The 13410-nt window shown below is 40.7% G+C and overlaps 1 protein-coding gene across 1 annotated transcript in view; it reads right to left on the bottom strand.

Annotated features, from left to right (window-relative positions):
* The window catches only part of TCF25 (transcription factor 25), a 50044-nt gene that overhangs the window by 14813 nt on the left and 21821 nt on the right, over nucleotides 1-13410 (bottom strand). The window contains exons 8-14 of the mRNA XM_036748093.1: nucleotides 11383-11482; nucleotides 9221-9314; nucleotides 8519-8611; nucleotides 8133-8238; nucleotides 5601-5760; nucleotides 1392-1479; nucleotides 189-347 (exon numbers count right to left, since the gene is read on the bottom strand). Of these exons, the coding sequence (XP_036603988.1) occupies nucleotides 189-347; nucleotides 1392-1479; nucleotides 5601-5760; nucleotides 8133-8238; nucleotides 8519-8611; nucleotides 9221-9314; nucleotides 11383-11482 (800 nt within the window). The remainder of the gene's footprint in view (nucleotides 1-188; nucleotides 348-1391; nucleotides 1480-5600; nucleotides 5761-8132; nucleotides 8239-8518; nucleotides 8612-9220; nucleotides 9315-11382; nucleotides 11483-13410) is intronic.

Genomic DNA, 13410 nt, shown 5'->3' with positions numbered 1-13410 from the left:
TGTTTACCATCACTTATCACACAAGTTCTTAGGGAGCAGGGATAAGTTTAAATGTCCATTTCATTAAATCCCACATTAACAGATAAGGAACTTTTCTACAAAATAGTTCCTGTTCTCCTTAGCAATGAGTCAGACAGATGCCTTGATTGCCAATATGAGCAGGAGCAGCTGGGCACAGCATTACTGACCTTCTTTCAGCTTCTTCCACTATGGGTTCACCAGCATCTACTGTCTGTAGCACTTCTCTGACGTTTGTTTCTAGCCAAGCCATGATGGTAGAATCCTTCCAGAGAGAATATGTCCTCCCAATGTATAGGGCAACCAGCTGGGTCAAGGCAGGAGGTTGGCTATAGTAAAGAGACCATCCTGTAAATTAATCCATTATGGAGTCAGAGCCTGGAAAATGCCCTCTAGTCCTTAATCACACCCAAAGGCTTATGCCTTGATATTGGTAAAAAGGTGTTGTTCAGTGTGTGAGCCCCAATGTCCCTGACTAGTCTGAGGCAGGAATGTCCCCAAGAGCTCACACAACAAAACAGGTTTTTGGTAAGTCCCCTAATATGTCAGAACTAACATGGTAGGAACTGGAAACAAATGGCTTTTGTTCTTCCCAATCAAAATGAAGAAAAGTACACTAAGTATTTAACGATTTCCCTTTTATTTGTAGGAGGAATTAGAAATCATTCATTGTCTAAAGACTAAAGACTCCTTTGTTAGTTTAGATTTATTTTAAGAATATACTAACAGCATTTTGTTGGCATCATCATACAAGGAAATTTAGCTAAGGACAAGAACCCAGCTTTGTCCTGGATGTCAGAACACCTCAATTCTGTTCCTGCCACTCTTGAATCTCACCCTATAACTTTAGCTCTGTCCCCACCACCACAGCATGAGTACAGGTGAAGGTTCAAAGAATGCTCAGCCTGGCTACTTTAAATGATTTCTAAATTCAGTTTATAAGCTATATACTGAATTGAGTATGCCAAACAGATCTTTGGCTTAGCTGGGTGCATAACCCTGTTTCCAGTTTGGATGCTGCCTGACCCAAAGCTCCTGAGATTTTCCTTTTCTTATTCAAAACAGCAACCATAGCAAGATCCATACCACTTATCCAAAATGAAAAAGCAGCTGGGCAAATGCAAAGTGATATAGGTAGTATCTTTAAATTAAGTTCTTTTCCCAGTTTTCTGAATGGTATACTGATATACACATCTCTCCTGGCAGCCAGGGAAGATTGGAGGTGTTGTCTAAACACACCCTCTGACAGGTGTCATCACACAAGCTCCTAGCACATCATCAGCTGCCATGAGGAAGAGAGAATATACAAGAAAAACATTTGCCATTCTGCCTCAGATTATCATGAGCATGCAATGAATTCCATTTTCCTTTACCTTATCTGAGTACTGAGTCCAAAGAAAGGATGAGCTAAAACCGCAGAGTCTGGGCGCACACTGCAGCGATCCAGCAGGGGCATGAGAACTGCAAGGGAAAGGCAGAACTGCTGAGCCTGTAGTCACCACCCGTCCCTCGAGGCTGAACGCACAAGCTCCCCCACCAGCAGCAGGGGAGTGGTAGCAGCAGCCAATCTCCTGGATCTCTCTCTAACCAAAGTTAAATGCCCTCAAGTGGACAGCAACACAGAGAAGAGCGGAGAGATATGTGGCCAGTCTGTAAGACAAAGACCTAGACGTGCTCCCTTCCTTCCTGATGGGGGAGGAACAGCCTGTACCCACTTCAATGCTTGTCTAGTTGTTTGTGAGGGGAGAAGGTTGTAAGCCTCCAAGACTGCTCGGGATACCCCAAACCCCAAGGATTTCCTTATGTTCTGCTAAGGATGTCCCTTTCTACATCCCTGACTAGAGGTGCTGCATGATGCCTTCAGAACATGCACTCAGCATACATATAGATCTTATGCTTAGTTTCAAGATGCATGCAACGTGGACCATAAGGAAAGATGTGCCTGGTAAGCTATGGGACAGTTTGAATTTTTCCAGGACTGGTCAAAAGCAGTGTTGGTTGGCACTGAGCTCCCCACTGACTCTGCCTAACCAGTGTCACATGAGATGCGCTAATTCTCTGAAACCCTGTTACATGGAAACTTCATCTGTTGGCTTGGCATCATGGGAATTCATTTAGCCTTGCTCTGTCCTAAAGACATGTTTTCCCAGCTGATTAGCTGTGGGGCTTCTTAGGCTGGCCACATATTTGGTCTGTAATGTGTAAATAACCAATGCCAGAAGGAGAAAACACAATTTTCAAATGTCTTCCCAGTAACATTGTAAGGCATTTCCAGTCACACAACTACTTAAGTAAAATAAAAAATATGGCAAACAGCAGACAGAACAGCTTAAATCAGAAGTTACCATAAATCTGGCTCTCTTTGTTTAAAAACAGAGTCGGATCCTTCCATGAAACACAGACAAAATTAATGGTCTCATCTTTGTGCCTTCTGCTGATGACATGGGGAGTAAATAAGCATTTAAGCTCTTACTATGTGCCAGGCCCTGCTCTAACTGCTTTAACGACCACGACCATGACCCCCACACCCACCTCACTGATCCTCATGACAACTCTGCAAGCTAGGTACTATTATTATTCTCATTTTTGTAAATGAGAAAATTAAGACAAATAGAGGTTAAATGACTTGCCCAATGTCACATGGCTAGCTAGTAAGTGGCTGAGGCTCCCTGAGAGCAGGCAAAGCACACTGTATCACATAGCTGCCTTTTATCTGGCACGGATATGACTGTAGTCCTGATGGATTTTGAAGAACCCAAGAAAACTGCTAAAACAGAAAACTTACACAGCATGTGAGTCTCTTAGAGAAGGCCAAATTCAGATCCTCTTATCCACAAAAGAGAGTTAAGACTTATGGTCAAATCATTGAAATTAAGCTGATTCCAAGGCACAAAACCCAGGATTTGATTAGAGGTCACCTTTTGCATGTGTATATGAAATATATGTACAACATTCCACAGGGAACATATAGAATTGTTTTTAAAAACTCACTTTTCTACAAAAATTTCTAGTGACCATAATAATGACCTTATCCTACAACAGGCCATTTTGTGCACGCTTTTCTGAAACATGCACTCAGACCAAGAAAATTTCCAAATGATTTTTACAACCCACTACAAATTTTATCAGTCAATGGATGGCTGTGCTAGTCCTAGAGGAGGCTAATGATGCAAGGCCAGGAAACGCTGGCTTGGGGGAGGGGGAGGGACCCAGCCAGAATCACCATAGCCTTTTACATCACACTTGAAGAAAATATGAGGTGGTTCCATTTCAATGCACCCCAAATCCTGTCTGAATCTCAAACCAGCCATCCCAGTAAAGAAGCTCATCATTATTTCCTGCTTCGCCCAGGCCCAACCTCTTCAAGGTTCCATGTGTACTCAGAGGAATCAGCCCTTGACAGCACCACCTCACTAAGGTGCTCTGTCCTCCGGCCATGAGCTCAGTCACAAGGAAGTGAACTTCTAAATAATTCCATGATCAGTGTTTGGTTGATCAGTCTTGCCAAAATGTTTCTTAATTCATACCAGGAAGTCTATGGAAGGTAAATAGGGTTCTATGAGAAATTTTCCATGGTAGTAATATATTTTCTTCCAAAATATGAAACAGAAAACATACCAAAAGAAAGTAAGAAGGCTTAAGCTGCCTGAGGTTTGTATCATGTCTGGCTTTTTGTTAAAGTAGGCTTGAGAATGAAAAAGTGAGAGAAGGTGGGTGGGTAGATATGTGAATACATGGACACATGCTTGCTGGCCAGACTCAGGTGGTGGGGAGCATCCCTTTTCAAGGTGCCCCTGCCACCCTTGCCACTTTGGCTTTTTCTTGAATGGGGTAGATGACTTCCACCCTAGTTGTGGGACCCTGTCTCCCCCTGAGCTTTCGCTAACTCTCAGGCTTCTCTTCTCTCACCCTCTGTGCCCCCCTCCCCACTGGAGCATCCTAGTGGCAGCTACCTCCTTTCCTCAGCTGCCAGTCTCAATGACAGCTCCACTAACAAGGAGGCCCTTCTTACAGATACCTAACAGTCCAACAAGTTTCTCTTGCCTCATTTCCAAAAACATATGCAGAAATGAGTCAAATTCACAAAAATAAGAGCCATTCCTCAATTATAAATGGTCAAAAGATATGAACAGGCAGTTTTCAGAGGAAGAAATTCAAGCTATCAATAAGCATATAAAAAAACGCTCTACATCACTACTTAGAGAAATGGAAATTGAAACAAGTCTGAGGTACCAGCTCACATTCATCAGACTGGCTAAGCTGACAAAAAAGGGAAAATGACAAATGCTGGAGGGTGTGGAAAAGCAGGAACACTTATGCACAACTGGTGAAGTTGTGAACTGGTCTAATCATTCTGGAGAAGAGCTTGAACTATGTCCTCCAAAGGGCATACTCTTTGACCCAGCAATACCACCACTGGGTCTGTACCTCAAAAACATCAAAGAAAAGGGAGAAGGACCTAATTGTACAAAAATATTTATAGCAGCTATTTTTGTGGGGCAAAGGATTGGAAACTGAGGGGCTGCTCATCAACTGGGGAATAGCTAAAAACAAGTAATGGTTTATGAATTGTGATGGCCAAGGTTGGAGAGGCTGAGGAAATTACAGACCTATTTAAGCACCGTTGGTGGAACTATGAATTGGCATAGCCATTCTAGAAAGCAATTTGGAACTATACACAAAAAATTACTATTTGTACATACCCTTTCACCCAGTCAAAAAAAAAACCTACTAGAATAATACTGATGAAATCAAAGAAAGAAAATGTCTTATATTTATAGCAGCTAGTTTTGTGATGGCAAATAACTGGAAACTATGTGGATGCTTGTCAACTGGAGAATGGCTGACCATATTATGGTAGATGAATGTAATGGAATACTACTATGAAGTAAGAAATTGTAAATGGGGACAGTTCCAGAGAACCTTGAAAAGTTTTGTATGAGCTGATACACAGTGAACAGAATCACAACAATTTATACTCTAACAACATTATAAAAATGAACAATTTAGAAAGACAAAGATTCTGACTAATGCAATGATCAGCTATGGTTGTGAAAGACTGATGATAAAGAATGCCATCTATTTCCTGACAGGCAATGAGTGAAATATGCAGAACAAGACATATTTTTGGACATGGCCAATCTGGAAATTGGTTTTGCTTTTCTTTTTTTTTCCAATGGGAAGGATGGGGAGATGCGAAGGAGGAAAAAAAATGCTTAACTGAAAAAAAAATTAAAAGAAAAAGAGGATATCATGCCCTATTAAAAACTAGCTGCACTACTGAGGACTATGAACATGCTCAGAAAATCAAGTCTGAAGCCACTTTCATTTTAAATAATAATATAGGACTCGACAGAATAAAAAGCCCTGCTTCTTTCCTGTGATCTCAGGATTCAGGAGGTGCTGGCTTAAGGTTGCACCCAATAAGCCATGAGGGTGGTTTGCCTCTAAGGCATAAAGCAGCTATGGCTTGTTTCACAGGAACCCTGCTTAGGATTTCCTGACTAGCGAGCTTAGCTTCCAGTGTGGCCCTTTGCTGGGCATGTTACACTCCTGCCTACTGAAGAGCTACTAAAACTTACCGCCAGGGAACATGATGAGCGCCTGCTGGATCAGGCGAGATGCATTCTCCCTTGCAGAACTCAGTTCAACCTCCGGGAGATCATCTTGCTGACTGAGAAGAAAATACGCCAGTGGAACAGAGAAAGCAAAATTTGGGAGCTGGGACAAGTTTCGATGACTCTATAAATGATAAAGAAATGAGATTTTTGACTTGAAGGAGGTGAAAATAAATACATGTTAAACCAATAGTATATTATGCTATCATGGTTCAGCCTCTTTAGCAGACATAAGAAAGGGCTCCACACTGGCTAACAAAAACATTTTACTACTCTGCTTTTATGATGAAAATCTTCTCCACGTAGGCTGAAGCCTCTAACCAGAATAATGGGTCAAATTCAACAAGATAAAATTTATAGGATAAAATATCCTGCAACTGGGTAAAACAAAAAATGTATACAAATACAGAATAGGGGAGACATAGCCAGATTGCAATTCACATGGAAAGTTCTTAGACCTAAAATGCAAGCACACTCCAAGTCACCTGCATGCTACAGATGCTAAAAATGTCAACCCGAGCTTAGGCCGCATTAAAAAAAAGTCTAGTTTTCAGAATGAGGGAGGTCATGATTCCCATGACTCAGCTCTGAGACACAACTGGACTGCTAAACTGTCCAGCTCTCAGCACCACATTATAGGAAAAGCACTGTTAAGCAGCAATGCATTCAGAGAAAGATGACCAGGATGTGAAGAACTTTCAACTAGCCAACTAAATTCTGGTTGAAAGAATTGGGACGATTTAAGCTTGGAAAAAAATCTAAGGAAGGATATGACCACTGTCCTCAAATAGTTGAAAGGTTGTTATTTAGAGGGATCAAGTTTGTTCTGTCTGGCCCTAGAAGTAACTACAGGGAGGCATATTTTCATTCAATATATGAAAAACCTTCCTACCAATAAAAATTATTAACAAAGGTACGAGCCGTTTCAAGAGGGAGTCAAGTTCCCCCCATCCCTTTCAAAATGGGATGTTATAACATTAATGCTTCAGGGGACAGATGAACTAAATGACATCTTAAGTCCCTTCTAACTTCATAAGCAGCTATGGCTGTCAGACTCCACTCCCTCATGCTGTTTAATTCCTGGAAAAATGCCCAGAAATAGACATGCTAGAAACATGTGCAAGGCTTAATAATGGAGCCTACAAGAACTTGGAGGAGTGTGAGGAGATGCAGAAGACTGGTTAAGGGGCAGGGAGAAGCATTAGGCAGGCTTAACTACGATGACCAAAACTGACGTAACATTATTTGCCAAAAAATTCCCTCTAAGTATTACCAACCTCCATTTTACAGATAGGAAACTGAGGCTCCGAGATGGGAAGTGATTTGCTCACGCTGGGATGTGAACCCAGGTCCCTCCTGATTGCAGACCCAGCCCTCCAGCTACCACATAATGCTGCCTCATCTACTGTCTAAATTGAGAAGCTATAGTTCTTGACAATTCAGCTGCTCAGGCAAATAAAAGAACTTTAAGGAGGGAAGGAAAGAGGAAGATAGAATAAAAGAGAAAGAAAGACAAATCCCTTAGATAGGAGGACATGATCACCTCTTTTCACTCGAGGAAGACATACTTAGCAAAATCATAGCCAATATGTTGTCTAACCGACTGAAAAAAGATTCTGAAGGACTAGAAGAATGGACTGAATTTAACAAGACAATACTTAAGAGTGAAAATGTGAAGTTCTGAGTTTGAAGGATCAATTCTATTCACAAAGGATGGGGCTGCAGTTCCTGTGAAAAAGAATTAATGTGCCCTTTCCACAGTGAAATGTTTATGTTTTTTGGTAAGTTTTTTAAAAGGGAATTTAAAATTTTTAGAAATAATTAATAAATTTTAATTGATAGTCATCAAAAACAAGCAGCAAATATAGGTTGTGAAAAAGGTTAATGCGATCTTAGGCTTTGTTTAATAAGTGGTGCCCAGAACAAGGGAGGGATTATCTCCACTATACTGTGCTTAAGTCAGAATGCACTCAAAGCACTGTATTTCTTCCCAGGCTCCACACTTTAAGGCACACTGACAAAATGAAGTATGTCTGGGAAGATAATCAGGCTGGTAAAGGAACTGGAAAGTATGTCTTATGAAGAGTGCTTAAAGGAATTGGGGATGATTAATCAGAGAAGAAAAGTTTGAGAGAGAGATGACACCAGTCTTCTCATACATCGATGGCAATAACCAAACAGTCAAATTAGATTTAATTCTGTGTTGTTCCAGAGAATAGAACTCGGACTTGGTTAAAAAAAAAATTACAGTGAAACAGATGATTTTCACTCAATATGAGGAAAAACTTTCAAGCAATTAGGGCTTTCCAAAAATAGAATTAATTCTTTTAAGAGTGAGTGAATTCCCTGACAATGACAACATCAAATTAGAGGCTAGAATGAAGTTTCAAAAACGTTCCAAGGTCATTCACTCATGATTCATGGGGTTGAACTAGATGACTTCCAGAGTCCTCTCAAGTATTAAAATTCTGTGATTTGAAAATTCTCACAACTCACCTCCCATTCCTGGAACATACGTATTAGGAATCCATAATCCCTGGCTCGTAATGCCAGCAAATCAATGATCAGCAATAAGCAGAGGGGGTCATTGTCTGGATCAAGGCTTCCAAGAGAAGGGAAAATGGGCAAAAGAACAAAAGAAAGAAGCTGTTATGATCTCAGCACAAGAAATTAAGTTGCAACGAAATTCACAAAGTACAACTCCTCCTTAGCAGGGTGAGTTCCTTCAACCATCTGAAATGATGTACAGTTAGGCTGAAAACACAGGGTGTCTCATGACTCGAATGTGCTTACAGGCTGGCATATGCCTGTATATGGACCGAGCTGTTAACAGCTAGATGTCACAGCAAAGCAGCTTATGGAACCTAATAACAGACATTTACCTTAGGATAAGTTTGCAGAATTCCAGGGCTGTTCGGGGACAGCCTCTCCTCTCTAGGAACATCATGTGCTTGAAAAGAACCAGGTAGAAAGCTCTAGAGAAAGAAACAGATTATGCAGATAGTTTCATTGAAATTTTGGCCATATAACTTAAGTACTCAGAACCTCAGTTTCCGTCTAAAAAAACAGGGACAGTATATCTAGCTCTGCTTACTTTACAGTGTTGTTGTGAAAATCAGATAAGATAATGCATGTGAAAGGACAGGCAAAATTGTCAAGGGTACAGAAATGTTAAGTATTCAGTATTTCACATATGTTGGGTAAAGCAAGTTACAGACCTTATTATATTATACAATGGGACACAAAGTTCTGATTTCTGACCCTCAAAAATTTCATTCTTTTTTCCTTAGAAGTCTCAACTCCAGAATTTAAAAGCAAAGAAACAAGGAAAGTCACTTGTTACTTATCTAATACTGACCTTTATTTTTGGTTCTAGTAGAATGGGCGCTATGTTTAATATGGGGAGCAGCTCTGCCAGAACTTCTTGTGAATACACTCCATTATGGGACAGATACACACTTGGCTTCTTTCACAACCTGTAGTTCGTGAATATGCTAACAGACCTTCATGATCTAGAGATCTAGAGATCTTTGGATCTAAGTTTATGGAACAAAATAAAAACACAAAAATGAGAAGTCACTAACCTGTTCTCAGTTCTGCGATAATCTAGTCTGCAGGTTCCACTGGTGAGACTAAACAAAGGGTGAAATGCGCATTCCAAACTGTACAAAGCTCTCTCTAAAAACAAGAGAAAAGCTATCAGGAGCCATTTTCATAATGTTCACCTAAGTCCTTTGTGGCAGGGGTTAATTTGCTACACACACACACACACACACACCACCCGCCCCCTAACAGAATGTATAGGCAGGAAATAGAAAACCAAGATGCTTGTGTCTCACCCCCTGACTTGCCTGTGACAGTAAGACAGGGCTTCTTTGGTATTCATTTTACAATCACCCAGTGGGATTCATCAATGCAATTCCCTCAGTGTGACTAAGTCAATTAAACTTAAATTCAATTTAATATCTGTTAAGTCACTGTTTTGGGCAAAGCATTGTGCTAGATGCTGTAAAGAAAAAAGGAAACAGTTCCAGCCATCAAGGAGCTTAACTGGAGAAAATATTTGACAGATTAAGTGTAATAGTCTTTCTATTCTTATTCAATGATAATTGAATATTATTGAGGAGAGAGAAAAACATTGGCTACTTAAGGGGTAAGAGGCGGTTTCATGGAGGACTTGACATCATAACTGAGATGAAAGAAAGGATTGTCACAGGTAGAGAGGAGGCAGTGCATGCCAGGCACAGCAGAATGTCACGTGACAGGAGACAGAATGCAGGGTTAAGGAAACAGCTAGCATTCCAGTTTGGTTGGAATGCTGCATTCCAAGTCTAAAGAGTTAAGGAGGCGCCAGAGCATGGACGGCTTCTAATGCTAGGCCAAGAAGTTTGCCTTTTGTCCTAGAGGCAAAAGAAAGCCAATTAAGGTTTTTGAGATACTAACCTATGCTTCAGGAAAGATTATTTTAGAAGCTGTGAGGAGGATGGATTGGCAAAGGGTAGAGACTGAAGACAGAATTAGGAGTTATTACAACAATCCAGGAAAGAGAGAAAAAGGCTTGAACTAAGATGGAGGTTACGTGAGTGAACAGAATGGAATGGACACAAGAGAATTTGTGAAGCTTGAATAGGCTATGGTAACAGAATGAGTGAGTGAGTGAGAGAGCGAGCGAGAGCGTGTGCGTGTGTGTATCTGTGTGCACCCGCGCGTATCTGAGGGAAGGACAGTGGTACTCTCAACATAAACAGGAAGTCCTGAGGAAGGGAATGTTTAAGAGAAAAGATGATGAGTTATTTCTTGAACATGTTGAATATGAGTTGCTGACAGGACATCAAAGTGGAGATGTCCAGTAGGCATTGAGATACAGTAGGCTGGAGGTAAGGAGAGATATTAGGGACTGCATAAAGAAATGTAGGAGTCATCTACATAGAGCTAATAACCAAGTCCATTACCATCACTGAAAACAAAAAAGAGGAAATGGCCAAGGACAGAGTCATAGGCGACACACCCATGCTTATGGGGCATGAGATGCCTGCTAATCAAGCCAAGGACACTGAAAAGGAACAATCAAATAGGTAGGAGAAAAATCAAGAGAGCTGCGTCATAGAAGCCAAGGAAGGAGAACTTATCCACAAGGTACAGTGGTAATGGATGGATGTCCAAAGCTTCGGTGAGGATGAAGATGGAAAAGGTCACAAATAACCGTTGAGAGAGTAGTTTCGGTAGAGTGGTGGGAATGGGAGCCGGATTACATGGAGTTCAAAAGAGAATGGGGATGAGTAGCTACAAAGAGTACAAACTATTTTTTAGGAGTCTGGCAGTGAAAGGGAGGCTAGGTATAGGGTGACAACTTGAGAGACTGACAGGTTTAAGTTTCTTAAGGAATGATATTTTATTTGACTCAATGATTTTATCAAAAGCACTGTTAGCTCAAGGATGTCAAAACAAGGGCACTTTATCCTGTTGTTCCATCTTGGCAAAAATAATCAGCAAATCAAAAATCCAGCTTGAGAGCCTATGGACTCTATAGAGTCCTTACACTCTATTCTCTTCCCTTTTTAAAAAACTGGATCAAAATTCAAGCTTTTCCAGTCCTACTGATTTAGAAACCACTTCTCTTGCCACTTAAAATGCTCTTAAAAGAGGGAAGAGATGGGTTTTTTGCACACCAAGCCAGGAATAAAAACTTACAATCTTCCTCTGCCCCCACAAGGTGACAGCTGTCCTAGTTGTTGCTAACTTTTACCTATAAGATCACGAGCCATCTCCTGATCCTCCTGGAGTCGACAAACATCACTGAGCTGGAGCAGTGAGTCTATGTGATAAGGGTTTCCCTGGAGCAGAAGCTGAAAATACAGGGGAAGAGAGATGGTTGACTATGATAACAAACACATGCTACTTAATCTAACTGTTCTCCTTTGGAAATTAAGCCTTTGAGTGTACAAATGAAAACACTCAATAGGTTCTTATTCCTTTTACAGAATGTTCAAACTTTCTCACATAAGGGAATTCATCAGGAACTCAAAAAATACCTGGTAGTTCTCATCTCTCCATCATTTATGTCAGTTTATATATGCCAGAAGGAGGACTTGGTGTCCTGCCCTGGTATTAGAGGATAATCACAGAATCTCTAAGAGGGAAGAGAGTACAAAGGCAATTTAGGTCCACCTCACATCTGAACAAGATTCCCTTCTCCAACATATTCAACAAGCAGTCATCCAACTTTTGCCTGATGACTACTATCATGGGGGAACAGCTTACCTCCAGAGGCAGACTTCTCTATCTCTAGAGAGCTCTATAACCCACTGCCCCTAGTTGACCTTTGGGGCCAAGATTTAATATCTTCTCTATCTAATGGTTTTCCAAATATTTGAATAAAGCTAACATGTTTCAAATAAGTCCTCTAAGTGATCCTCACATGTCACACTTTCAAGGCCTTTCACCACGAACTGATTATCCTCCTCTCAATGCTTTCCAGTTTATCAGATAATGTCCCTCCTGAGATGGGAGGCTGAGTTGAACACAACATTACAGATATGATCTCATCAGAGAACTATCACTATCTTGGTCCTGGCCTTTCTGTCTCAATGCTACGAAAGATTAGGTTGGCCTCTTTGGCTGTCGTTATCATACCACTGTTTCATACTGAGCTTTCAGGGCACTAAAATTCACACATCTTTTTCAAACTCCTTGTTCTTGTGAAGTTGATTTTTTAATCCAAATCTAAGCCTTTATTTTATTCTCATTAAATTTCTTCTTACAAGACTCTGTTGGTACAAAGTTGCCGCCTGTCAAGATTGTTTTAGCTCATTAGCTATCATCCAGTGTTTTAGCTATTCCTCCTAGTGCTGTCTCATCTGCAAATCAAGCCTTCACTGGAGACCTTCTCCAAGCTGCAATCGAGCTGTTCATGCTGCTCTTTCATTCGGCCACTCAGCCTGTTCAGAACTCACCTAATTGTGAAGTCTCTTAGCCCCACTACTCCAGCTTGTCCACAAGACTTGGCTAAAATCCAAGTAAACTATCTCTACAATACTGCCTTGATATACCAGCTAGTAACCTTTCCAAAAAAGGAAACAAAAGTAGATGGGCCTGACCTGCTCTAATGAAGCCACGCTGGAGCTTCATGTTTCCTTTTCAAGAGGTTAACCACCCTTTCAAAAATAAGTACTAAAATTTTGCCACAAATCAAAAATCCAGCTTGAGAGCCTATGGACTCTATAGAGTCCTTAGACTCTATTCTCTTCCCTTTTTAAAAAACTGGATCAAAATTCAAGCTTTTCCAGTCCTTACGCATCTTCCTTGCACAATGTGACCTTTCAAAGATTTCTTACAGTGGTTCAGTAATCACAATGGCCAATTCTTTCAGCAGGTGGGATGTTCTTCTAGGCTTACTCAACTGAATTAATCAAAGACAGCTAAGTCCCCTCTTTCTATCTAAGTACTTGTTGTGGATATCAAATCCCTATCAGCCATTTTTTCTTTTCTAATCCAAAGATCTTCTTAGTAAAATAAAAGTTAGCAAGCTCTGTCTTCTTCCTGTTGTCAGTTATGATTGTTCCACACAGGACCATCCATCTGGTCCTGTATCTCACCCTTCTATATTCTTTTGCTCCCAAAATAGGTTTAAAATTAAATAAAACCCCCCGCCCCAACCTTTGTTGTCCTTGGCTTTCCTTGCCAGCCTCCATTTATTCTGAGCTACAGTGCTCCTGACACTGTTCTTACAAAATCATTTCAGGATTTTAGAATCATTTTCTACTACCTGCCTTTG

This window comes from Trichosurus vulpecula, chromosome 3 (genome assembly GCF_011100635.1).
Source record: "Trichosurus vulpecula isolate mTriVul1 chromosome 3, mTriVul1.pri, whole genome shotgun sequence".
In the NCBI taxonomy this organism is placed as follows: Eukaryota; Metazoa; Chordata; class Mammalia; order Diprotodontia; family Phalangeridae; genus Trichosurus; species Trichosurus vulpecula.
The sequence above is the reverse complement of the archived record's forward strand: the minus strand, read 5'-3'. Positions and strand labels throughout refer to the sequence as shown.